This window comes from Salvia miltiorrhiza, chromosome 1 (genome assembly GCF_028751815.1).
Source record: "Salvia miltiorrhiza cultivar Shanhuang (shh) chromosome 1, IMPLAD_Smil_shh, whole genome shotgun sequence".
NCBI lineage: Eukaryota > Viridiplantae > Streptophyta > Magnoliopsida > Lamiales > Lamiaceae > Salvia > Salvia miltiorrhiza.
Window position 1 is genome coordinate 3,259,839 of NC_080387.1, and position 27,158 is coordinate 3,286,996.

General features: G+C 38.8%; 3 protein-coding genes across 3 annotated transcripts; 2 read left to right on the plus strand and 1 right to left on the minus strand.

Annotated features, from left to right (window-relative positions):
- The first annotated feature begins 3,842 nt into the window (after positions 1-3,842).
- On the plus strand, positions 3,843-6,088 carry LOC131007294 (exopolygalacturonase clone GBGE184-like). Its single transcript, XM_057934437.1, has 5 exons — positions 3,843-4,071; positions 4,170-4,472; positions 4,552-4,841; positions 5,390-5,609; positions 5,696-6,088. Exons 1-5 carry the CDS (start codon positions 3,880-3,882, stop codon positions 5,936-5,938), a joined length of 1,248 nt encoding a protein of 415 aa, XP_057790420.1. The 5' UTR covers positions 3,843-3,879; the 3' UTR covers positions 5,939-6,088.
- Positions 6,089-20,360: 14,272 nt separating this feature from the next.
- Positions 20,361-22,195, plus strand: LOC131007295 (exopolygalacturonase clone GBGE184-like). The gene is made up of 5 exons (XM_057934438.1): positions 20,361-20,588; positions 20,664-20,963; positions 21,042-21,331; positions 21,415-21,634; positions 21,714-22,195. The coding sequence occupies exons 1-5, from the start codon at positions 20,418-20,420 to the stop codon at positions 21,942-21,944; spliced, it is 1,212 nt and encodes a 403-aa protein (XP_057790421.1). The 5' UTR covers positions 20,361-20,417; the 3' UTR covers positions 21,945-22,195.
- A 3,203-nt stretch (positions 22,196-25,398) lies between these two features.
- Positions 25,399-26,837, minus strand: LOC130985664 (rac-like GTP-binding protein ARAC7; the record flags this gene model as incomplete). Its single annotated transcript, XM_057909105.1, has 5 exons — positions 25,399-25,887; positions 25,972-26,039; positions 26,125-26,188; positions 26,552-26,661; positions 26,759-26,837. Coding segments are annotated over 5 exons (393 nt in total), but the record flags the coding sequence as incomplete, so codon positions are not given.
- Positions 26,838-27,158: the final 321 nt, after the last annotated feature.

The following is a 27,158-nucleotide window of genomic DNA, read 5'->3' on the forward strand; positions in this document are numbered from 1 at the left end:
CAGCTTTCTTAGTATCCGTGCCGGCACCCAAATGGGGGCACTTTTTCGTGGACGAAGGGAGTACTAAATTTTGTAAGGAAAATGCCAAAGTGAAATGATCACAGTGTGTTTTGATTTGGATGAGGAGTGGAGATTGGACTGCCTACCTTTAGGCATGGCTCAAAGTTGGAATTTGCAGCATAGTATATAGGGTGGTTGGTAGGAAATGTAGGGTGGATGAGATTAGATAAATAAAAATCTTCAGGGTTTCCTTAAATATGCTAAATTGTTCAGTTTAAATAAATATGCAATGCATACAAATTTGAATAAATAAAATTTTCAAAACTTTTGTAAATCATTTTGTTAGAATTTAAAATAAATTTATTTTTTTATTCGGCGTAAATCATCTTACTTCTAAGTTCAAAATTATTCTAAACATAGCTAGGCAAAATTGGGGTATTACAAGCGATGGAACGAGTTATAAGCCGAGGGATTATGTTGTTGATCACAACAATAATGACAATTTCCGTGGTATGAATAATATTGCCCACAGGAATAATTAAAGCATAAATAATTACTGCATCCATGTGTCAAATTAATGTTGTGGTAGCATTCATGTGTCAAATTAAAACATAAATAATTACACACACTCACACACAACACCTCAACCCTGTTACCCTCTCCCAACTCACACGCACGCCAATCGGACCAAGCGGCGCCGCTGTCACCTACCGATCTCCAGCGAGGAGAGCCACAATGAGTTGCGACCTCCGCCCCGCGGTTTATTTTCTGGCAAAGCCAGCGCCTAGCTCCGCGCTTGCCATACGAAGGCGGCCAGCACCTCGAACGAGGTGCACTTGTTCAGGTCGGCGCTCCGCCGCAACTGCTCGAGCTTTTCCTAGTCGAAGCAGAAGGAGCGGTAGAGCATCTCCTCCTTGTAGAGCTCCGCCGAGTTGGAGACGTCTTTGATTTCTGCAAATTCGTGGTGTAGGAATTCCGGTTTGGGCGGATTTCTAGCTTTGAGAATTGTCCTGTCCATGAACGGAGGCACCTCGAGTTGATTCCCTCTCGCGATCTCTCCCCAAACATTGACGAATTCCATAGCTTCGATTCCATCGAACATGCAGTGGTTCATGCATAGGCATAGGCCTAACACAAATCCCAACTCACACGCACACCAATCGTACTAGGCGGCACCGCTGTCGCCTATCGACCTCCGGCGAGGAGCGCCACAATAAGCTGCGACCTTCACCCCGTAGTTCATTTTCCGGCAAAGCCGCGCCTGAGCACCGCCTCCCCCTTCTTTCTTCTCCTCTCTATCCTCTCTCAGACTTAACCGCCCAGCCAGCTACCACCCATCTCTCTAGAGGCGATGCCACCCTCTGCAAAACCCTAGGTTTTGCTCCAATTCTCCGCTCCATTCTCGGTGACTCAGCCTACAGGCCGCGCCTCCACCTCCCCATTTTTCTCCAGCGCTCAGCCCTAGTTCCCAAATCTGGTCACCATCGTCCTCTTCCCACATCTCTCTCGACTCAGCAATCGACGGCAGCTGCGGTAGAAAGCCGGCCACCGCTGCCTCGTCTCTGACGACGAACTTCGCCTCCCTAACTCTATCCCTCTGACTGTGAACATAGGACACACCCACACACATCAGTGAAATTGTCCGATGAGTTTAGCTTCAAATTTGGGAAACTATGGAAAATTGGGAATCAGATTAGGGAAACTATGGAAAATTGGGAAACGACGTCTTTTGTTACTTACTAAAACGATTGTGCTTTGGATTATGTCCGGCGTATCCACGTAGGATTTCCAATTGTCCATGTCATCAATTTTTTGCCAAAAAATTGACCGGTGTATCTAAATCAGACAAATTGAAAGTTTAGTATTATTGATTACAGACCTTGAAATTTGGTACCTAGACCCGAATTCAGCTATAGTTGAGTAATTTAGGCGCCATTAACCCTAAAAAATATAAATAGTAATATATAAAAATAATACTCCCTCTATCCCAGAAATAATGGCCTGTTTCTTTTGGACACGAAGATTAAGAAGTGTTGAATTAAGGTGTTAAGGTTGATGGCCCACCTATTTAAACATTCAATTAGTAAAAGTAATTGTAACCATCAAATTTATAAACCAAATCTGCCAACAAGATTAAAAAAAGCGCTGAATTCAAATTTGCAGCAATTAAAAAAACCAGGGAAACCAAATCTGCCAAGAATTAAAAAAGCTCTGAATTTTTTATTTTGCCCAAATTTTTGTTTCCCTCACTAAATTCAGCGCCAAAATCAGATTGCAACACATAAAAAAATTCCAACACCCAAAATTTTCATATATAGAATCTAAATTAAAGTTAAGAACATGAATCGAAGTTAGAGGAAACAAAATTTGAATAAGGGGAGTAACCCTAGAATTTTCAGAAATCCTCACATGGATTTTGGAAGGGCGACGGTAGATCAAAGCCCTAGCCACGGGTGAAGCCGTAGCCAAGGGTGAGGCCGGAGCAAATCCGCCTCCACACGTCGCTTCGATCTCTTCCAAGATGACAGATGCTTCTCCAGAGTCCGGTAAAGGAAGTCCAAATGGGGGCTCAACCTCCGGGGGCGAGCCCCAATCGAGCTGTGGATCTTCGATGTCCGGCACGAAATCGCCGCTCAGGTAATCGTGCCACTTCGATTTCATCATTGCAGTGAAACAAGAACGGGGAAACATAGGCGGAAGATGGAACGTCGACAGTGTAATAGGATTGCGATTGCAATGGAGGGGAAGAGCACAACAAGGGGGCGGCGTTTCAACAGTGCAAGAGCACAACAAGAAGGGCGGTGCACGGTGGAGATCACATGATTTAGGATTTCGGACAGGAGAGGCGGAAGAGAGAGCATCGTGTGGTGTGTAGAGAGAGAGTGTGTGAAATGAAATTAGGGTTAAAAAGTAGATTTAAATCAGGATGACAAATTAACAATTAAATGATGCCTAAATATTTCTAATAAAGGAAACATCCGATTATATATGGGACAACTCAAAGAGGAAAACAGACCATTATTTATGGGACAGAGGGAGTATATAATAAAAATATAAAAAATAAAATAAAATAAATATGGAAAAATGAATGAAAGAGAAAGAAAGAACGGTGACATTTTTTTTTAAAATTGTTACACCAAAATAAAGAAAAAAACACACTCACACTCTACCCTACTAGGTGACTCGAACCCCCGACCTATTGGTTGGACGAGAAGCGTCTTACCAACAGACTGCGCTTCATCGTCATTGAAAGAAACAACGATGACATTAAAAAATAAGAAATGTGAGAGGGTGTGATAGAGGAGAGAGGAGAGAGAAAAATAATAATTTTGTGACTTAAAATTAAAATAACTTAGTATTAGTTTTCAATTTATTTTTTTATATCAAATTAAAGATATTGTCATTATCTTTAATTTAACATATATATTGAATATTTTTTATTAATCAAAATTGATGATTTTAAAAAAGAATCAAAACTAAAAAAAGAAAAATAAAGAGAGAAATTTTGGTGGAAGAAAGTTTGCATTCCTCTTTTTATATATTATATAGATAAATAAACTTGCCATTGCAGCTTTTACTTTTTCAAAATTTTACATTTTGATGATAATTCATCAACCATATAAAGTATCCAAGATCCAGTTATTTCTACATTAATTAGCATCTCAATTATCTATTATTTTTGTCGTGGCTAATAAAGTGGTGATCCCAAGTGAATAGCAGAGAGAAAATTTCGGATTTTGAACGTGTCTATAAGGCACAAAATCAATGAACTAAAAATCAAAGCGAATTCCGATCACAAAATAAAAGGATTCCAATAATAGAAATATACTATCACATATATAAACCCACCCTGTTTGTATTTAGATTACGTGAGTAATTATGGGTATTTCACAAAGAAACGTTGCAAATATGATAAAGGCATGCAGTGTCTTAGGCATAGCCTGTTTGTTCATGACCAATATTGTGGTCAGAATTGAGGCGTCCCCCAAAGGCCGAATCTTGCAAGGCGAGACCGTTTACGATATCACCAAATACGGCGCCAAGGGTGATGGCACGACCGACGATGCAATGGTGAAGAAATTGATATATAAATTTCTAATTTTTCGTATTAATTCTCCATTGGTAGGGATATTTTTAGAAAATAAATACTGTATTTTTGTGCACTGTAGTCGTTAATTCAGGCTTGGAGGGCGGGATGCGACAGCGCGGGAGCAGCGAGAATTCTGGTCCCAGCGGGAAAGAAGTTCATGATGGGCGAGGTGGTGATGACGGGGCCGTGCAAAGCGAAGCCGCCGATCATCTTGGACATCCAGGGCACCCTGAATGCAAACCCTGACCCAAGTTCATATTCCAACATGATGTGGATCTTGATCGAGCACGTGAACAACATCAAAATCACAGGTGGAGGCACCCTCAATGGTCAGGGGCCAAGTGTTTGGAAGTACGCTGACGAAGGGAATCACATGCCCGTCGTATGTCCTCCTTCAATTCCTTGTTTGCATGCATGCAGTTCTACTAATTCATTCATTCATTCATTCATTTCATTCATAGGGTTTTACATTCCAATCATCCTCTAACGGCGACATAAGCAACCTCAATTTCGTGGACTCTATGGGCTTCCACACCAAATTGATTGACAGCATCAACATCAAGGTAACGAATTTGAAGATCACTGCTCCCGACGACAGCCCCAACACCGACGGAATGCACTTTAGCAACGCCACCAATGTCGAAATGTCCGATTGTGTCATCGGAACAGGTGACGATTGCATTTCCATCGGCACCGGCAGCAAAAACCTTATGTTTAGGCGAATCAAATGTGGTCCTGGACACGGACTCTCGTACGTACATATACACTCACTCCATTCATCTCATATTTCAAATTAACATCCTCATTAATAATATATACAAAATGGTTATTATACAAATCAAATTTACTGTATAATATAAGTCCATCATTATAGATCTGTTCTAAAAATAAATAAAATTTTGTCACTTAAGAAATTTGAACCTAGACCACGAATTAAAAATAAATTTATTATAGATCTTCAATATCTTCGTGAGAACGGGAAATCAATCTCAGCCTTTGGATTGTAAAGATGGTGGATGCATCATCTTGCTGGATAAATACGTCACTTGGGTTTGAATCCTATGAGATACAAACATTAATTTTAATTTAGATTTAGAATTTATATAAGAAAAATATATATCCTTACATTGGGCAAATCTAAAAGCTTAAGATTCCTACATGTCCTTCATGATCTATACATGTTATATATGGTATCACACATATTTACAACAGAATATTTGAAAATTTTCATTTATATTAATGACTTAATGACTACTTTTATCCTTACTACCTGAAAATGAGTACTTATATTATTTGAAGTGTGGGGAGTTTGGGCAAGCGACCTGACGAGCTGAGCGTGGGGAACATCACCTTCATAAATTGCTCTTGCACGGGGACGACCAACGGCGCGAGGATCAAGAGCTACCACGCGTCGCCGGTGCTAACCGCACAGACCATCATCTACCAAGACATAATCATGGATAAGGTGAAGAACCCTATCATCATCGACCAACATTACGACTCCAAGAACAAGGCTGAGGTACGCACTTTCGCATGCAGTCCATCAATTAAACTATATTAGTATTTTGATCTTAAAGTCGATCGCTTTGCGTTTTCCGCACGCAGCAATCGAATGTGAAGATCAGCGATGTCCACTTCAGAAATATAAAGGGCACGACCATCTCCAAGGTTCCGATCCTATTGAATTGCAGCTCCAAATATCCGTGTGACAACATTGAGTTGGCCAACATTGACTTGAAACCCGTCCCGCCATTGACCGAGACCTCCTCCGCATGCGTCAGTGCCACCAACTTGAAAATCAGCGGCACTATTATCCCTCCAGCTCCTACTGCTTGTACCAAGAAGTAGATCATATTTATTTCACACACCCCGTCCATACTTGTTTGAATAAATATTTGATTATTGTTCACTCAACAATAATTTCCTTATTTTATTTCAAAACTCTTTTGTAACATTCAAAATCGATTATTAATGCCATTTACATTCTAAGTTTCTTCATATTAATTCCATAAATATTTGCTTTGTTGACCATAAGACAATATAGATGAACAAAAGTGCTAATACCTCTGAATAATAATATTATTTAACAAAAAGGTTAACCACAAAAATAAAAGTATATTAAGCAATCACTTTTTATATGATGAACTACTTTAACCTTAATGAAATAATCATATGAATAAATAAATATAATAAATAGAAATTAATTGAAAAAAACAAATGGAAAGATAAAAAAAGAAAGAAAAATAAAACAACTAAATAAAAAATTAAACCAACCCAACAAACCCCAACCCCATCCTCCCCCCTCATCCATTTTTTTGATGAAAAAGTATGTGTAGAAAATGAATGGAGAAAAAATTACAAACTGAATCGTTAGGCATATCCAAGTGGGACAAGCAACCGCAACATCATAATGCCAGGGGTGGGGGTCGAGGTGGGAATGGCCTACAAGAGAAGGAGGTCAAGGTAGTCCAACAAGACAAGGAAAAAGATATCAAAGCTAAATTACTAAGGGGGTGCACAGACCCTTATCCAATTTACAAAGATGTCCTGCTTTATCAGGGTTGTCGTGAGCCCCATAATAAGTGTTACAAGGTATTTCTTCGGACTATAATTTTTCGCCTTGTGCGGTGCTGATCATGCACAATCAGTCAGCCACTTTCTCTAACCAACTCTCGTGTATAGATTTAGATGAGTATTCGTGTACTCGAGCAAGCCAACAAGAACACAATATGCACATCGGATAATAGATGTAAAACACAGACAATGTACAAGAAAACTCACTCCCAACTTTCATATTACTCACAAATTCACACAAAGTAACCCATAGTTCCTACACACGAATTTCTTGTCTATAACTCGGCCAAACATGCCTATCTATGTGATGGACAATCCCTCATCACTAGGATAACCATCGGGCTAACCAATGTGCATAACCGCTCGGGACTCAACTCCTCTGCATGCTATGTGGGCGCTCAAAATCAAGTGTCGTCTGCCTGGCTGCCAGGTGGTGCTTGGTGCCAAATGATGTGTTGTGGCGAGGCGCACACACGCTCAACTCCCGTCGCCCATGTGCATGTCGACCTCGACGGGCCCGGTACCCCGCACACCCGATGTACAGAGCCCGGCATCACCGGGCACGCTTGCTTCGCAGCTTGTGCACCTGGCGCACGACACCCTCCCAAAGCTCGTACTCGGCGCCCCATACGCCCTATGTCCAACACCTGGCATCACCTGACACGTTCACTTGGCAGCGTACATGCCCGACGTACGATGCACGATATCCATCCTGCGGTTCAACCAAGTTGCCTAGGACGAAAACAACTTAACACCATTGTGCCGAGGCGTGCCTGACTCAACCTAGAACACCTCTAGTTTGACTTGCAATAGAACAAGGACATCCTAGTGATGGTAAGTTGACCCAGTGTCATCTCTCAAGGAAAGTCTTTAAGGGCTTTTAGTAGTATCGTGGGAAAAAGCAATAAAAGAAAGCAGTAAAGAGTTTGATTTTAAAACTGAAACTTAAACTTAAATTTAACTTAACTAGAACTTAAACTTAAACTTAACCTAGGCAAGAATTTAAATAACTTAAATTAAACCTACTTATGAAATTAAATACTTGTAAATTTAAAGACTTCTAATCTAGGCGTGAAACTAAAGTGCATAATTTAAATTGCATAATTAAAAAGAAAGCACAAACATAAATGAAAAACGTAAACATGATTAAACAAAATAAATTGAATTGAAATACTAAATACCGTAAACGTCTTGAACGTGTAATTGTGTCACTCAATCACAATCCAAGAATAAAAGCTAAACAAAACTGAATTGAAACCTAATTAAAAGTCGACACTATGAAAGCAATTAAATTCCTAAGCTTTGGATGCCAACAGATCTCAAAGATGGCGTCTAAAACTAGGGCAAATGATATTTTTATAATGAAAATTATGGCCCTATTTATAGACTTCAAATCCCTCTAGATCACCATGGAAGTTGCCATGCAAAGTAGAATTCTAAAGGCAATAGAATCGTGCAAGATAAGGCAACTCTCCAGCTGTGACGCGCGCTGCAAGTCATCTCCATTCTGGCCGAATTCGCGGCTCTCGCCAGAGAAACGGCTTCCGCTCTGGCGCACTTGTCCGCTCTGACTCCCGGTTTCTCTGGCTTCTTGATTTCTCTGCTCTAGCATTCGGTTCCTCTGGCTTCTTGATTTCTCTGCTCTGGCTTTTCTCCCCTCTGACTAGTGATTCCTCTGCTCTGACTATCGACTTCTCTGGATATTGGTTTCTCTGCTCTGGAGATTGGTTCCGCTGCTCTGACAAGTTGACTTCGCTGCTCTGAGCTTTGATTTCTCTGGCGAATAGGATTCCTCTGGCGCTTATGATTCCTCTGGCGTTTATGATTCCTCTGGCGCTTATGATTTCTCTGGCGCTTTCCATTTCGCTGCTCTGGCATGCGGGACTCGCTTCTCTGACGTGCCAGAGTATGCACAAAAACGTAATTCTTAGCCCAAACTCTCCAAAATTTGCACTCTTCATCTCGAAAACCTAAATCTCCTGCAAAGCATAAAATACACCATAAAACGCACCAATTTCCAGAAGATTTAACTTAAAATATGCACATGAAAACCCCAAATTTTAGAACAATTAAGCATAAATCAACCCCCCCACACTTAGCCTTTTGCTTGTCCTCAAGCAAAATCCATATGAATCTTAGGAAGAGATTGATTTCAACAATGCTAATTTCCATCCAAACGTTCTCAAAGTCAATTCAAAATTTTACAATCAACACACATCTCTCGATCATGCAAGTAACTCAAAGTTTAATAAGCAACAAAAGAGTAATGTAAGCAATTCGATCAGACCCAATTCTCCGCTAGAAGTGAATTCCCTAATGTGATCGCCTTTATAATCAATATCACCATTTTTCACACTTTGTGTGCTTGAGATTTCGACAGTTGAGCCATAATTCATGAAATAAAAACCATTTGGATGTACTCCAAAGTCTTTTCACGTGGTTTCCCATGCTCATAGATAGACTAGAGGAGCAGAGACTCAGAGCTGTCACATTTTCAGAACAGGCCAGATGTTTTAGAGCTGCCATTTTCAGGGTTGGCAATTCGTCCAACATTTTTCACATTTCACAGATAAGATACGATCGTAGGCAATCACAATGACAACACTCCTTCTAGCATCTACCGGACAAATCACGTTTTACTTACTTACAATCGTGTTGCAACAAAACTCAAATTCTTTGCACAATCAAGAAACATATATCAACAATAAAATAAGAATAACCACCAAATGAACACAAACCCGAAACGCGCATCGAAAACCATCTTCTCTTCCACAAATTCATAAAAATTAGCAAGATTCGAGACCAAAAACTAAGCATAGAAAGACTAATCTCGCCCAATTGAAAGCATAAGCACAATAAAACAGTGCCCATGACTCGGCACTTCTCAGCATCAATCTTCAAGGGTCTAATAAACCACCCCCACCAGAGCTCGATGATGTCCTCGTCGGTGTAGGGTGACGTCCTTCCTTAGCCTTCCAATACTTAATAATTTCCTTTTCGAACTGCTACAAGCCAACAACTTTCTCACAAGTAGCTACAGCTAGGGCTGTAAACAAACCAAGCCGCTCGCGAACTATTCGGAGCTCGGCTCGAAAAAAGCTCGTTCAAGTTCGTTTAGAGAAGCTCGTAAAATAAACAAACCAAACTTGAGCTTAGTAGTATTCGGCTTGTTAGCTCGTGAACATGTTCGTCAAGTGATTCAGCTTGAAAAATATAAATTATTAGAAGACATAACTTATATTTATCCACTAAAATTAATAATAATTGTATTAAATCTCTAATTAATTTTGTTTGTTATAAGAAAATAATTAATATATTTATTATTTTAAATAAAATAATTTATTTTTAAAATAAAATAATCAATATTTTGAATATAAATATAAATTTAGAAAGTTCGTATAGGCTCGATTAGGCTCGTGAGCCTCAAAGTATTCGGTAAGTAAAGTTCGGGATTTGATTCAATACTTAACAAACCAAACTTGAGCACACCACTATTCGGTTCGGCTCGGTTCGATTACACCCCTAGCTACAGCCTCTGAATTTCCACTCCACTGGACCAAATAATATGTTCTTCAATTTTTCTTGATTTTTCCCAATGTACGATGATCAAGGACCTTCTCAATAGACTTGGTGTACTGCTACCTTATCACTGGTAGCGCGCGACGTGTCTGCTTCCTTAAAGAATCTAGCAAATAAGCACTTAACTTCTTCAAGAAAGATACATGAAACGTTGGGTGTATCTTCAACCGATCAGGCAACACCAACCAATAAGCAACTCGTCCAACCCACTTCATGATTTCAAATGGCCTGTCATACTTTGGAATCAATCCCTATGCACGGACGTGGTAGAAATCTTCTTCCAAATTTGAAGCGTCAATTTCAGCAACACTTGATCACCCACTTTGAACTCCACATCACGTCGTGTGTTGATTAACATACTTTTTATCCGACGTTGTGCCTTGGCGAAGCTATCTCTTTCCTCGTCCAACATCTCTTACTTCTCACGAGCAAAACGATAAGTTGCGGGACAATTTCCACTACTCCGTCGCATGGCAATCTTATGTGGTGCCAATGGCTACTGCCCATTCACAATCTCCACCAGATGCAGCTGGAAGAGTATCTTCAATTAGATCAATCAATTTTTTTTTTAAAATTTGTTACAACCAAAGAAAGGAAAAAACCCACTCACACTCTAGCTCCTAGGGTGACTCGAACCCCCGACCTATTGGTTGGAGGAGAAGCGTCTTACCAACAGACTTGGTGAAATGAGAAATAACACGGTAAATAAAAGCAGTAAAACGACATCAGATTTATGTGGTTCGGTCGAGAAGACCTACGTCCACGGGGGTTTTGGGGGTTTTCCACTATAGTCGAGAGAGTATTTTACAGTTTACAAGTTGTAGGCTAAGAAAAAATGACTATCCTCCTAAAATAAGACCTAAAAGGAGCTATTTATAGGAAAGAGAGAAAGTAAGGGCCTTGAGCCTATTTGGCCCATTAACCCACTAGCCCTAAATAATTGGGCCCAAGCCCCTATTACACGAGCTTCGCTCCTTCATCGAACCGAGAGTCGAGCTGCGCTGTTGTAGTAATTCCTATAGCCTTGTTTAGCACAACGCTGGTGCATATTTCAGTCCTCATCAGCTACTCCCTCCCTAGTCTGGTTGAACCGGGTATTCTTCGTGTTCAGCCAACGAAGTATTGTTAAAGCCAGCACTGTGCTGTTTTCCTTAATCCCTGCAAATCATGAAGACATAAGAGTTTTAATACTGTAAGAAAGCAAAGATAAGCATTTTTCTCCTTGACTTTGGAATTGTAGTTCCAAGTTAGATTTCCTTCTTATTTGTTGAATGTTGATAAAGATAAATAATTTCCATTTCTTTGGGCGCATAAGAAGACCAGCGCTGAGAATACCCCATATTGAATACTTTGCATAGATAAGCAATATAAATGCTTTATGTTGGATGAATCAGAAGACCGCTGCAAGAATACTCGAATAACATAGGAAGACCCATGTCGAAGTTGAGAAATATGATACTCTGATCATGTGAGAAAACCCGTCATAAATATTTGTCGAGTTTGAACAATATACCCTGTTGTTGAGCGCGTAAAAAATCCAGCGCGTGAGAAGACCAATAGATAATCCGTGCGTAAGAAAACCAGTGCATGAGAAGACCGATGGATGACAGTAGCACGCCAAAAGGCGGCTTATTTCTCGCTGAGCAGCGATTAGAATAGATCAAAGCAGCCTATAGAGCAGAGGCGCAAAATAGTGTAGCCCGTAGAGTAGAGCAGAGCATCCCGTAGAGTAGGGTAGAGCAGAGAAATGCCTAGCCCGGTCAGAGCAGAGAAATGCCTAGCCCGGTCAGAGCAGAGAAATGCCTATCAGATCAGAGAAATGCCCGTCAAAACAGCCCAGTCAGAGCAGAGAAATACCCAGCCCGGTCAGAGCAGAGAAATGCCCTTTCAGAACAGAGAAATGCCCGTCAGAGCAACCCCCGTCAGAGCAGAGAAATACCCAGCCCGGTCAGAGCAGAGAAATGCCCTTTCAGAACAGAGAAATGCCCGTCAGAGCAGCCCGCTCAGAGCAGAGAAATGCCTTTTCAAAACAGAGAAATGCCCGTAGAGTAGAGCAGAGCATTGAAACCACGGCAGAGCATTGAAATCATGGCAGAGCATTGAAATCATGGCAGAGCTTTGAAACCACGGCAGAGCATTGAAATCATGGCAGAGCATTGAAATCATAGCAGAGCTTTGAAACCACGGCAGAGCATTGAAATCATGGTGGAGCATTGAAACCACGGCAGAGCATTGAAATCATGGCAGAGCATTGGGGTCACGGACGGTGGCAGAGCATTGGGATCACGGACGGTGGCAGAGCATTGGGATCACGGACGGTGGCAGAGCATTCCTCTGTTGCTTCCCTCCTTTGTATGCATTCCTTTGCTGCTTTCCTCTTTTGTATTCCTTTGCTGCTTCCCTCCTTGCCGGCTGGAACACTCTGCGCGGAGCATGGAAGACCCGGGGGGTGCAACCAACTTTCACGGCTCACGATTAAGAGAACACCCTGCACGGAGCATGGAAGACCCGGGGGGTGCAACCAACTTTCGTGGCTTATGGTTAAGAGAACACCCTACACGGAGCATGGAAGACCCGGGGGGTGCAACCAACTTTCATGGCTTACGGTTATTGGAACACCCTGCACGGAGCATGGAAGACCTGGGGGGTGCAACCAACTTTCGTGGCTTACGGTTAAGAGAACACCCTGCACGGAGCATGGAAGACCCGGGGGGTGCAACCAACTTTCGTGGCTTACGGTTAAGAGAACACCCTGCACGGAACATGGAAGACCCGGGGGGTGCAACCAACTTTCGTGGCTTACGGTTAAGTAGTAACCCTCTGCGTGGAGCATGGAAGACCCGGGGGGTGCAACCAACTTTCGCGACTTACGATTAAGTAGTAACCCTCTGCGCGGAGCATGGAAGACCCGGGGGGTGCAACCAACTTTCGCGGCTTACGATTATTGGAACGCCCTGCACGGAGCATGGAAGACCCGGGGGGTGCAACCAACTTTCGTGGCTTACGGTTAAGAGAACACCCTGCACGGAACATGGAAGACCCGGGGGGTGCAACCAACTTTCGTGGCTTACGGTTATTGGAACAACTCGCTAAACAGCGATTAACACTCCTTTGCTCCCTCCCGAGTGAATGCTGGTTGTGGGTGTACACCCTACTCCCCCCTCTGGTGACATGTGCATGCCTCGCAAAAACATGTCAAGTGTGTGTGTTTGGTGCTCATGCTCGTGATGATTGTGACAGAGTTAGCATAACTACAATTCCCAAGTAACATAATTCAAGTTGCATTTCAAGCCCTAACACATATGCAGAAGGTGTGCAGCTTCGTTTATTAATAACGTCATATTTCAAGTCTAAGCACATATGCAGAAGTTGTGCAGCTTCCAAGATGATGTTGTGATTACATCAAAGATCATATAAGTCATGATTTTGCCCAAATAAAGAAGTAGAATGTTTCCCAAATCCCTATCATGCTTACATATTTCCATAAAATACCCTAAGATCATAATTTTGCCTAGTGATAAAGCATAATACTCCCCCCTCATGCTCACATGCTTCCACGAGATAAAGTTCAGCGCAGTACCTGAATTACCACTTACAAGTGGTTTACCGTTTTCACGTTATGGCGGTTTCCATATTTTGTTCAAAGTTTTCCCAAATTTAATTTCCCTGTACTACAAGATCTCTTAGGCACATATATTAGTATAAATATGAAAGCCCCTTTAAGACAGGGCTGCAAAGAGAATTCGAACCCTAGATTATATAATCCATTGCCACTACTTGATTCCCATATTCATATCTCGATGAATTCATTCAAATTTTCAAATTCCATAAAAGATCATATAAATCATGATTATGCCCAATTGTTAAAGTATAACATATCCCAATCATGCTTTTCTCCATTGATAGAGTTCAGCGAAGTACCTGAATCACCACTAGTTAGTGGGTTACCTTTATCACAATATGGTGTTTACCATATTTGTTCAAGTCTTTGCCAGAATCTGCTTATCCTGTGCTTGTTCCACCCTAGTGTACACCCTACTCCCCCCTCTAGTTCTCGGATTTAGAGCAGAATCAGTAATAAAACATAAGCAATAAGCTAATAATCATTCACCATCCCCTGAATTTAGCCTCAACGTAATTCCAATGTTAAAGGCCCATAGCACTTATAGATTTCTGAGAAAAGATAGGACGCCAAGCTTTCTCAGATGGAATTTAATTGAAATGACTACTTGTTTCAAATATGATTAGGCAGCTCATTACTATATCCCTGCAACTATTCACATGATAACTCGTAATGGAAGAATATCAGGCTGTTCTCATTTGACATAAGTGTATGATTTGTTCTAAATAGGAGTCCTAATAGAAAAATAATTCGAACAGAATTGAGGAAAAATCTTCTAACATAGTATATACGATCGCATAACTAATTTCTCAAAGTAACTCGGGGTTCAAACCGATTTAACTGATTTGGTGTCAAGTTAGTTTTTGAAAAGAGCAATTTTAATCTCAGTTTATCAGAATTTTGTCCACACAAGTTAACACATAGTTGTGACCTTATAAACAACACACAGAAACCCCAAGGCGGGGAAAACAATTGACCAGGAACCGAGCATCCCTCCAACGATTTTATTTAAATCCCAAATTAAGAATATCTAAATCCCTGAACTCACTAAATCAAGAAAGCAAAGTGACCAGGATCAAGCAGCAAACTTATATAAAAAATCAAGGTCATCATATCATAATCGCATATCAGAGCAGAGAAACATCAAACACTTTGCAATGGAAGCTAGCAAACTTAGCTTGTGGTGGAGGAAAACTGTCTTGTCCTGTTGAGGCGAGCCGAGAGAAAACTGGGGTACATAGCCACATTTCAGACCAGCTACTGTCTAGAAATACATTCTACCACAATTAGTAGAAATTCGAACTCCCTTTGAAGCTTCTTTGAGAAGCGGATGGAATCTCTTCTGTTGATTGCCCTTATGATTTTCGAGGCCCAATATTGATGTAGAGAAAATCGTTGCTCAGCTCATATCGAAACCAACCACGAGTAAGATCAATTGACAGATCAGCTGGAAACCAGTATCAGCAATTAGCATCCAACGATGTTAGATGTTTCACAGCTATTAGCCCAGTTAATCCTTTATAAGAAATGAATTAACACTAGCATCAAAAAATTTGTAAATCAAAGATGTCATCATTAGCAATGATCAGCATATCTCTAGAGGAACCCCAATTCAACTCAAGTACTTAACATCCACGAGCATCAGCCTCCCCAAACAAGTTTTCTCAATTTGACTCATGATGAAAGAATATCATATTTGTTTTAAATAAAGGTTCATACTAATTCAACTGATTTGAACCCAGATCAGAATTTGAAAAGCGCAATTCCATCCCAATTAATCAGAGTTTCACCCACGCAAATTAACACCTAGATGCGACACATATCTAGAGGAACCCGCAGTTTGATTCAAATTGCAACAATCCCAAGACTTTGTATGGATTTTGTAGACAGATTACACAAAATGCACTTAGCCTATCGATTAGAAGATATTATGGAATTGAAAGCAAGAAAAGAGAATGAAGTCTTAGCTGTTTGTGCTCTGTTGCAATAGGTCGTTGATGTTGGAACAATCAATCGCCGAATTTTTTGGCTTAGCAGCCTGAGCTGGAGCGAATCGGTGGTGAGGCGGACGGTAATCGTCAGATCAAGGGTAACCTCGATTTTGCGAAGGGGTCATCAGTGGTATTGGCAGGATGTTTCATTTTTAGTGAAGAAGGTTTGCCTCTGTTTCAATGGCTGATATCGCCGAAAAAGTGACAGAATTGATCGGAGAAGATGAATTGTGATTTTTTTTTCCGATTAACAGTAGCCGTAAAACACTCACGTCTTAGCTCAATTTCCCACAGACGGCGCCAGTTGGTGAAACGAGAAATAACACGGTAAATAAAAGCAGTAAAACGACACCAGATTTACGTGGTTCGGTCGAGAAGACCTACGTCCACGGGGGTTTTGGGGGTTTTCCACTATAGTCGAGAGAGTATTTTACAATTTACAAGTTGTAGGCTAAGAAAAAATGACTATCCTCCTAAAATAAGAGCTAAAAGGAGCTATTTAAAGGAAAGAGAGAAAGTAAGGGCCTTGAGCTTATTTGGCCCATTAACCCACTAGCCCTAAATAATTGGGCCCAAGCCCCTATTACACGAGCTTCGCTCCTTCGTCGAACCGAGAGTCGAGCTGCGCTGCTGTAGTAATTCCTATAGCCTTGTTTAGCACAGCGCTGGTGCATATTTCAGTCCTCATCAAGACTGCACTTCATCGTCACAATTAGATCAATCAATGATTAAGCTAAAGAAGAAAAGAAGATCATGATGAAGATATGAAGCCAGAGCAGCAGGAGAAGTAGCAGGAGAATGACCTTTTGGCCGAACTTTGGCAATTTGCTCCCACTTATCTTTATCACTTTAGCATCCAAACCAATTTACTTTCAGTTATTTTATTTCCGCACGAACAATTTATTGCTTTCTAGTATTTCAATCGGTAGCAAGGAATAAGGCTAAGGCAGTTTGCCTTAGGTACTCTTTTAATCCAAGGAATTTCCGTTTTGCTATTTGATGTGTTTATTTCATTTCGCATTTATGTCTTTCATTATGTGTGAGTAGTTCTCTTGGTGAGATTTAAGAGAAGGAAATGATTATTTTCGATATTGTAAACGTTCGGGAAGCTATTGTGCATTCAGGTGAGTCCAGTGGTTCCGAAAAGATCTATGCCGAATTGTGGACAATAGTGGCCTATCGGATGATCTCCGTTCGGTAAAAGGCTGTCCATGTCAAGCAAAGGTCAAGGTATACCAGGGTGTGACAACCGGTATACCTACGACCGAGTAGCTGAGCAGCATCAACAAAAGGTGTTGTAGATCCGGAAGGCATGGAAAGGATTGATGGGATACACTATCCTTCCTTGGCCTTGTGCTTCTCTAGCAATATCAAACAAGGAAAGCGCCTACTGTGCCTTAAGCATATCAATGACCGGTCGGTTCTCAGCCAGAAATGTATATCCCGGGAGATGTGTTTGCTGAACGTACAGAGCCGAGGACCTTGAGAGAGAAGGTTGGTGAAGGTCATACTTGGTGGATAACAGGTATGACTACTACCTAAGGAAAAGTAAAGCACTCTATTGTGACCGGGGAATGTGTGACCTTCGGACCAAGTGACTACAAGGGACTCAACCATCCCAAGTGTGATGTGTAATCTCTTGAAACGCTCCAATGTCTTTGGACCACTCTTTGAGATTATACGGTGCATGGACGGATCTTTAGTATGCCTATAACCGAACACAATATCGACAATAGTCAGGACCTAACTCAAATCTTACCGCCTTGTTATATTTTATCTTTGTTTAGTTTATTTGCGCAAGTTTACACAGGTAGAGAATTGTGACACCTCAATTTGTACACTGAGAATAAAGTGGTTCCTCACTTCTCGTGGGATTCGACCCTACACTTGCTACTAAGACTAGCCCATCAGTTGTGGGTATATGAGCGTGTACTGTCCGTCTGGGGCATACACAAGTATTTTGATCATACCATACGACGGGTGCGTGTCATGTGTTCAGGCCGCTGGGGGGGTAGAAATTATGGTTTGGGGGAGGGAAAAGGGAACGACAGGTTTAGGGGAGGGGTGAGGGATTTTTTATTATTATAAATATTTAGTTTTTAAGTGTAATTTTTAATTTTCAAGTGTCAATTTTTTAGTGCAAGTGTCATTTCTGTTCGCCACAATATTATTTTCGACGACCACATCAGAGAAAAATGATAACTGGACATAAATTAGAACAAAAATGAAAGATTATGGATCCTTAGAGGAAAAAAATAAATAAATAAGTGCAATTCTCGGATTCAATAAAACATCTTGGATTTATAGGAAATTGGCCCTTATTAAAATCTGTGTCCTCCAAATCACGCTACAATTTTGGCGGATGGAGAGAGTATATCATAAAAAGAAGTTGGATCTCAAATGGTCTACCGATATATACAAAATATAAAGACCTCGGTGGATCCCTCTTGTTCCTGTTGAGTCCCTTTCATTTCGGAAGCTGTTTTTATTTCTATATCTCATTAATTATTAGTTAACTAATTTAATTAAAACTTATTTAATAATTTTAAATAAAAATTAAATTTTTTTAAAATTATTTTTATTCTAAGAAAGAGCTCATGGTGAGGGAGAGCTCACACAAATTCTTTTTAAATATAAAATAATGCAAGATTAAAGTAGTGTATCTTAAAATATTACTCCTTCCGTCTTATTACTTTTTTTTTAAAGCAAGCACTGGAAGGGTGAGGGGTTAGGCAGACCCCCAACTTGTGAATAAAGCATGAACCACTATCCCATACATGATGCTGCCCAAAAGTGACAACGCCCAGCGAAATCTACATGGAAAAGAAGAGATATCATGAACTAAAAACATAGATAAATGTAACCCAAAAATGACTACATCCAAAAGACAAAGGAAGCAACATAAAAAAGGAAGCAAACCAGCACAAACTAACTATCATCATGAAATCAGAATGTAAAGTTAGGATAAACGAGTTGGTCCATCCTAATCAGATCAAGAAAATAACGTGGACCAAAAAAACAGTCGAAAATAGTTAACTCCTGGGCTGATATCCTCATCTAATCGCCATAAAGTTAGCAGGTCGATTTACCTCGCGATGGATGTGAGTGAAACGGACCCGCCCATGCAAGATAAGCTATCGGATCGAGGAAACTGTATGTCGAATACTAGCAGGTCTGTGACGCTCAGCAGACATGAACAAATCGATCACTGCAACATCCAACTCAACCCAAATATGAGCTGGGAAAGTACCAGTCATCCATTAGCACCACGCTGCGTCTATGAGTCGTAAGAATCATCTGTATTCAGTACGGAGAATAAGAAATATTTAATTAGTAGATAAAGTGAGTTGATGGAGAGAGAAAAATAAAATTAGAATTTGTAAAAATAAGTAGAGAGAGAGAGAGAGAGAGTGTAAGTAGTGGGTCTATTAATTAAATAATTTTTTAATTATATTTATCAAAAAAATGAATGAAATATTTATAATCTTATTATAAAAACAGAGACTTTTATAATGGGACAGGGGAAGTACATGATACGAATCGTCTAATAATGGGTCGGGAGAACTATTGTAATCCGGATTACAATAGTTCAAGTCAGTAATTAGTTTTGATCGCCTAATGCCCTAATCTTATTGTACCTAGTTTCTTTTCCATGTTAGAAGTACCTTTTCTAATATCTTTTTTTTTTTGAGTAGGTCTTGGGTGAGGTTGACCTCATAGCATGAGACGGGTCGGGTCGGGTCGGGGGGTGCGGGTCGGGTCGGGTTTGGATGCGGGTCTGGGATAAAGTACACATTATCATTAATAAAAGTAACAATTATTGTGAACAAATGTAATAATTTAAAAACATTACATTTCTTCATGTCAATAATTACTTTTCATTATAATAACAATTACTTTGAATAACAGAGAAAATAAATAGAATATAGAAAAAAAAATTAAATAATAATTTAAGTAATCATTATCTTGAGGAAAAGTAACTATTGATATGATGAAATAATCAAATAATAATTCAAATAATCATTGTCTTGAGGAAAAGTAACTATTGATATGATGAAATGTAATGTTTCTAAATTATTACATTCGTTCACAATAATTATTACTTTTATTAATGAGAACGTGTACTTTATTTCTGGTATCTCAGACCCGCGCCCAAAACCCACCCGACCCGTCAAACCCGCGCCCCGACCCGACCCGACCCGACCCGTCTCATGGTATGAGGTTGACCTCACCCAAGTTTTTGTGCTTTTTCTTTTCTTTTTCTGAACTAAATCTAATCTTGTTTGTTAACCATTTACTATGAATTATCCAAGATCCACTTATTTCTACATCACACATTTTTGCCTATTCTAGCGTAACTCAAAATACTGAACAGCATAGAGAAATTATCGGTTTGAACGTGAAAAATCAATCATACAAACAATTTGCCAGAAATAGAAACAAAAACGGATTTTACGCAGACGATCGCATATATAAACCTGATGCATTACACACAATACAAAATAACAATAAAATAATAGAACAAATAAAGTAGAATAAAATTTCGTGAATAAGAATATATATGGCTAATTCTCTGCATATGATGGGTTCCCTGGTCTTAGGCATAAGCTGTTTGATCATCATCAATGCCATCGCCGCCGCTGGCGAACAACGCCGCCTCTTGCAGACTGAGACTGTTTACGACATCACCAAATACGGCGCCAAGGGCGATGGCTCCACCGATGATGCAATGGTAAATATTTCAATAAATTATTTATATTTACATCTAGGAATGCATAACATATAATTTGCATTTGGTGTGTGGCAGTCGTTGATTCAGGCATGGAGGGCGGGATGCGACGGCTCGGCACCGGCAAAGATCGTTGTGCCGCCGGGCAAATTCATGATGGGGGAGGTGGTCCTAACCGGGCCATGCAAGGCGCCACCACCGGTGCTCATCGACATTCAGGGCACCATCTTAGCCAATCCCGACCCGAGCTCCTACTCCAACATGATGTGGATCTTGATCGAGCACGTCAACAACGTCAAGATCAGCGGCGGAGGCACCCTCGACGCCCAAGGAACTAACGCATGGAAGTACGCCAAGGAAGACCAGCACATGCCCGTCGTAAGTTTCTTACTATCATATCATCTCATCTCATGTGTAGTGTAAAACTTAATTAAATCATTCCTACTATTACCATAGAGCTTCACTTTCCAATCGTCGCTAAACGGGGATATTAGCAACCTGAAATTTCTCAACGCCATGGGCTTCCACAGCAAGTTGATCGACAGCGAGAACATCAAGGTCACCAAAATGACCATCACCGCTCCCGAGGAAAGCCCCAACACCGACGGAATCCACCTCAGCAACGCCACGAATGTTGAGATCACCGACACCGTCATCGGGACCGGAGACGACTGCATCTCCATCGGCACCGGCAGCAAAAACATCCTCGTCAAAAATGTCAAATGCGGCCCCGGACACGGACTCGCGTGAGCACGTGCTATATTATATTACGTTAATTAATTTCATATATACTTGTATTTCAAATTTAATTTAATTCCCCACACAATAGCGTCGGGAGCTTGGGGAAGCGGCCCGACGAGCTGAGCGTGGGGAACATAACCTTCTCCGGCTGCACCGTCACCGGCACAACCAACGGCGCCCGAATCAAGAGCTACCACAAGTCGCCGGTGTTGACCGCCACCAACATCGTCTTCGAAGATTTGACCATGGATAATGTCAAGAACCCAATCATCATCGATCAACATTACTTCTCCAAGACTACTCCCGAGGTAAATCAAAACTAAAGAAAAGAAAATATAGATAAAAGAATCCCACATGATTATTGATATATTTGTGTTTTTTGTGTAGCAATCGAACGTCAAGATTAGTGATGTCCACTTCAGGAGAATCAAGGGCACCACAATCTCGGAGATTCCGATAATGCTTAACTGCAGCCTAAAGGTCCCTTGCGAAAACATCGAATTGGCCGACATTGATTTGAAGCCTGTGGGCCCCGCCAAGTCCGTTGCATCTGCATGTCAAGCCGCCGTCGGCATTAAAGTTTCCGGTACCGTCAACCCTCCCCCTCCCAAATGTTGAGATTTTTTTATTTATTGTAATTTATTTCTTTTATTTTTTCTTGAGAAGTGATGATGGTGCACAAGTAAGTAGCACCGTGGGCTCTGGTTTGCTATTGACAGTTTTATCATTGTATTATTTAAGTGTATATTTGCGATGCTATACGTACATGATATTATTATTGTACATATAGCGGCGCGCGGATGGAGTAATTGCATGTAGTAGAGAAATTGTGCAATTCTTATGAATAAATCCAAAGTTTTTGCTTATAATTGCAGTTTCTTTTTTTTTTTTTTCTTTTGATAAGATAATTGCAGTTTCTTGTGATTTAATTACGTACATATATTGTTTTAATGAATTTATGTCTATTCTTTATAACTTTTTAAGCTCAATTCATTTCCTTTTAGTTTGGATATATAGTCTCCATATCCCTAATTGTGAGATTAGTTGTTCGCTACTTTCTTAATACACCGAGTATGGATACAATTGTATATAAAAGCAAGTAAGGTCGTATTTTACAGATATTGATTATAATTAATTACTATCCTAAATTATCTTTCTCTACAATCTCAGGATCAAAATCTACAAGAGGCACTACAAAAAAAAAGTTTTTTAGCGACGGAAAATTCCGTCGCTAAACCTGAAAATTCCGTAGTTAAATTCTATTAGCGACGGAATCACAACGAAAATTTTCCGAATCTAGAATCATGGTCGCTAAATTATTAACGACGAAAAATAGTTCTGTCGTTAGATTTAACGACGGAATTAGCGACGGAATATTCCGTCGCTAAACCTTAGTTACCATCTATCTATTATACTAAAGGAGAGTTGCATCTCTAAAAATTTCCCGCCAAAATTGCATGCAAACCCATGCAGACACTAACTCTTCACACGCATAAAGGAGATATACATGCTCATTTGCTCTATTAATTAGTAATAATTACACTCACTAACTCTTCACAAGCATGCAGCCAACTATCACATTTCCCAAACAAAGTCATTATTTCAGATTATTACCTGTTTTAGCGTGCCAATATTAAAAGTGGTCTGTATCTGCAAAAGTATTCTTAAAGCCTATTCTTAAAAAAATAAGTACAATATAGAGAATATAATAAAATAACTAAATCCTATTTTTATTTAAAAAATAAATAAAATAAATCAAGATTCTCCTTATTATGTTAGTGTGTGGGCAGCCACATTGTGGCTGCATAGATTTATTGTATTTTTGATAGCATTAACAAACATCTAAAACTGTGAACCATGCAAAAACTCTATTGTCACAAACAAGAACACCAGCCAATTTCTGCCCCCGTAAAAGTCAATTAGGCATTACCTAACGCATTGGATATTATTCCTATATTCATTTAATTTTAGCAAAGAAAGATAAAAGAACAATTTCAGCATATTACTCAAATCATGGTATAGTGTATAACCAATTTAGAAATGGAGACCTATAGTGCGAATAATAGGAAAAATTAAAGCAACTTGAAAAAAATAGGTAAATTTAAATAAAAAAATTAATAGACATTACAGATAAATAGTTTGGGACTTTTTTTTACTGTACCTCCAATCTAATACTAATATCCATTTAAATATAGATGTATATGTATTTCTCGAAATTCACAATTTATATTAGATATTTATATTTATAATTATATGTATTGTTTTTTTTTTTGGGGCCGTAGATGATTTGATTCATCAGCCATTTAAATTGCCGTGTATTAGTGTGTCGATAAGTCAACGTGGAGCACCTTTTAGATATATAACTAATGGTAATTTCTCATTACATTATATATTTATATATATATATATATATATATATATATATATACACCCTATGCACTTAACTAAATTTGTTGTAATCTATATATCTATATCTATATATTATACTAAAGCAAAGTGGTGGAGGAATTTTTCCCACCTAAAACTCTTTCTCCCATGCAATGATATTTTATTTCCTTTCCAAAAAAATAATACTCTCATTATTTACATTAAGTATTTTTATATTATTTTTTATAAAATTATGCTAAAATAAGTCAATAATTACATGTCTCTTCAACTTCTCTCCAATCAGAGCATCTCCAACCATGGGATGCATTGGAGATGCATCCCAAAAATAATTATTGGGGGGTTTAATTTAAGGAAGGTGATTGAAGGAGAGAGGAGAGTTGGTTTTACCACCTCTAACACGTAAGAGTGAGAGAGGAGATTAGTTTTGTTTTCTTCTCTTTTGCTTTTCTTTTGTTTTTTTTTTTTATTTCATCTTTTTAGTTTGTAATTTATATTCATTTTTTTCCTTCATTTTATTTCATTTTTTAATGTAATTTTTTATTTTATTTTTATTGTGTTGCCAATTTAATTTATTTAATTTCTTAAATTTAAATTGACTTTTGTGTTTTATGTTTTTATTTTTAAAAAAATATTTATTATTTGCTATATATTTATAAAATAATAAATTTATATACTTTATAAACAATAAATATGAAATTTAAATTAAATGTGAATAAATATTAAGTGAGTTAAAAATTGATGAAATGGGGTCTAGAATGACGTCAGCAAAAATCTGAATTAAGTAGCTATTGTTGAGGGTGAAAATAAAGAAGGAGAATATGGTGACGTGTCTTCGAAGATGTCAGCAAAAACCTGTAAATGAGGATGTTTTACTGGAGATGATCTTATACATTTCCAACAATCTTAACATCCCTTTAGTTTTCCTATGAAATTCCCAACATTAATTTTTCAGCCGATTCATTTTTCATGTTAATTTCATAAACATGATACACAACTATTGTTTAATGAAATAAATATAAAGTTCGTTGTATTAATTAATTTACACGCTAATAAAATACATTTTCAATCATACTATTTATTGAACTTCTTTAGATTATGAATTTATATAAATGAGTAGAGTGGGAAGTGACCCATTCTTAAATGAGTGAGGAATACTACTACACTATATACGTATGCGGTGAACTTATATAAATTAATTTATATATAATTTTAACTTTGATTGGTCTAATTTCATATTATGTTAGGTGCCCTAATGCTTGAATTATTTAAAATTTTGAATTAACTACATTTGCGTAGATTTACATTTTAAAATGGACCCAAGTTCATGGAGCAAACAATCATATATAATAACATAATTGCAAGTATTTATTTATCTTTTAGACCTTTAAAAAAATATCTCAAATAGCACAATCTGTATTAATTATATAAATAATTATAAATTTTTATATTAAAGAAAAGACCTAATATCCGCGCAACGCGCGTGGGCAATACTAGTTTGGTTGTAAGAGCGCTAGCTACAGAATTATTCCGTCGCAGAAGCTTACCTCCATTCATCATAATTCTGTCGTAGTTCCGTCGCTATTTATAAATTTTTTTATATATAAAAAAATAAAAACCTTTATAAACATCAATAATACCACATTACAATAATTTTAAATATCAAACAATTCAACATTACTCAAAATGCAATAACAATCCAATATCATAGAAATTCATCTATTAACGTATTCAACAAACCAACTTCAAATTCAACTAATCTCATACAAATTGGAGGGCTAACATTCAACAAACCTACAATGTGCCATTTTCTGCAACTAGTAAAACAAAGAGTAGAAAAGTTGAAGGGTAAAAACTGTAATGAAAAAAATTCTACAATGTGCCATTTTCTTGTTTTCTCCTTTGCATATGCATATCTTTCCCAACACCAATGGTCTTAAGCTACACAAACAGTCGAAACCAAATAAACGCCGAAGAGATCAAGGAGATGATTTTCAGTCGAACTGAAGATCGTTGAACCCATTGACTGATGATTTCTTTGTTGGCTCACTTGGAAGTTGCATATGGTGAATCTTCATACTTTCCTTGCCACCTGTAAATCGATTTATAGACATAATAACTTGGAGCTGCATTCTATGTAAGCTGCTGCACCAATCTGTTTCCTCAGCTCCTCGCCCTACACAAGTTGAGCCCGCCTTTGTCAACGTTATCACATACCAAATCCAACAAAATACAAAAAAGAAAGATGTAATGTACACACTTGGGTTGTGGTGATGATGCTAGATCCTCCTATATGATCAGCAAGATAACCCCTGTCGTCCCGGAGATCTACACAGGGAAAACGTGTAACCAATGTGAGGCCATTATATCACATATGTCTCCTTTTATACATTCAACCAACTTAGAATCTTACCTAACTTTGTTCCAACTAGCACGATTGGAACATTGGGAGCGAAACGACGAAGCTCGGGCATCCACTGAAGAAACAACAATCAAAATTCTGAGCACAACAAGACTTCACATTCTGCAAAGGCCTAGTTCTAGATATATGCAGATTACTTAAATAGTGAAGGCATAGAATTATGCATTTGCTATTTACTGCAGCAGATGATTAAAGCAATTATGCAAGAAACAACACACACACACACACAAAGAGCAAATGTACAACAAGACTTCAAATTCTAAAAGGACTAGTTCTAGACATATGCAGATTACTTAAATAGTGAAGGCAGAGAATTATGCATTTTCTGTTTACTGGAGCAGATGATTAATGATTAATGAAGCTCTTATGCAAGAAAGAAAGAAGACACACAGACAGAAAGGGGAAATGAAATGTATACCTTCTTAAGGACATTTTCATAGCTAGCCCTACTAATTAAAGAGAAAGCCAACACAAAAATGTCAGCGCCTCTGTAACTGAGGGGCCTCAACCTGCTGTAATCTTCTTGCCCTTTAAATTCACAAAGAAAAGAAAAAATGTATATATGTCAGCAGTTTGAGTTTCCAGAAAAGGGATATAGTTATATAGTAAAAAGGGGAAATAATACCTGCAGTATCCCAGAGTCCTAAGTTGACAATGTTGCCATCTACAGCCACATTAGCACTAAAATCTGCAAACCTGTTTACATGTGTAGATTATACACGAAAGATTTGAATGAAAGCAGCCGATCTATTGGAACAAAAAACCATGAAAATATCCTCTTACCTTTGTTTCAATTAGTTTCTTTAGAAGCATGAGCATTCTTGTCACTGTAGAATGAGAGTTCTATCAACAAACACACACACTCAAATAATGGGAAACTTGTGGATTGTTTGAAATGCAATTTTGGAGACCAAGATTTGGATGAGGAAAACATACACAGCTGCATATTTGCTATCATTGGAATAGATAGCAAGCTTAGCTTTGTTGTCAGCAACATTGTTGATTTTTCCGTCCAATAAATAATT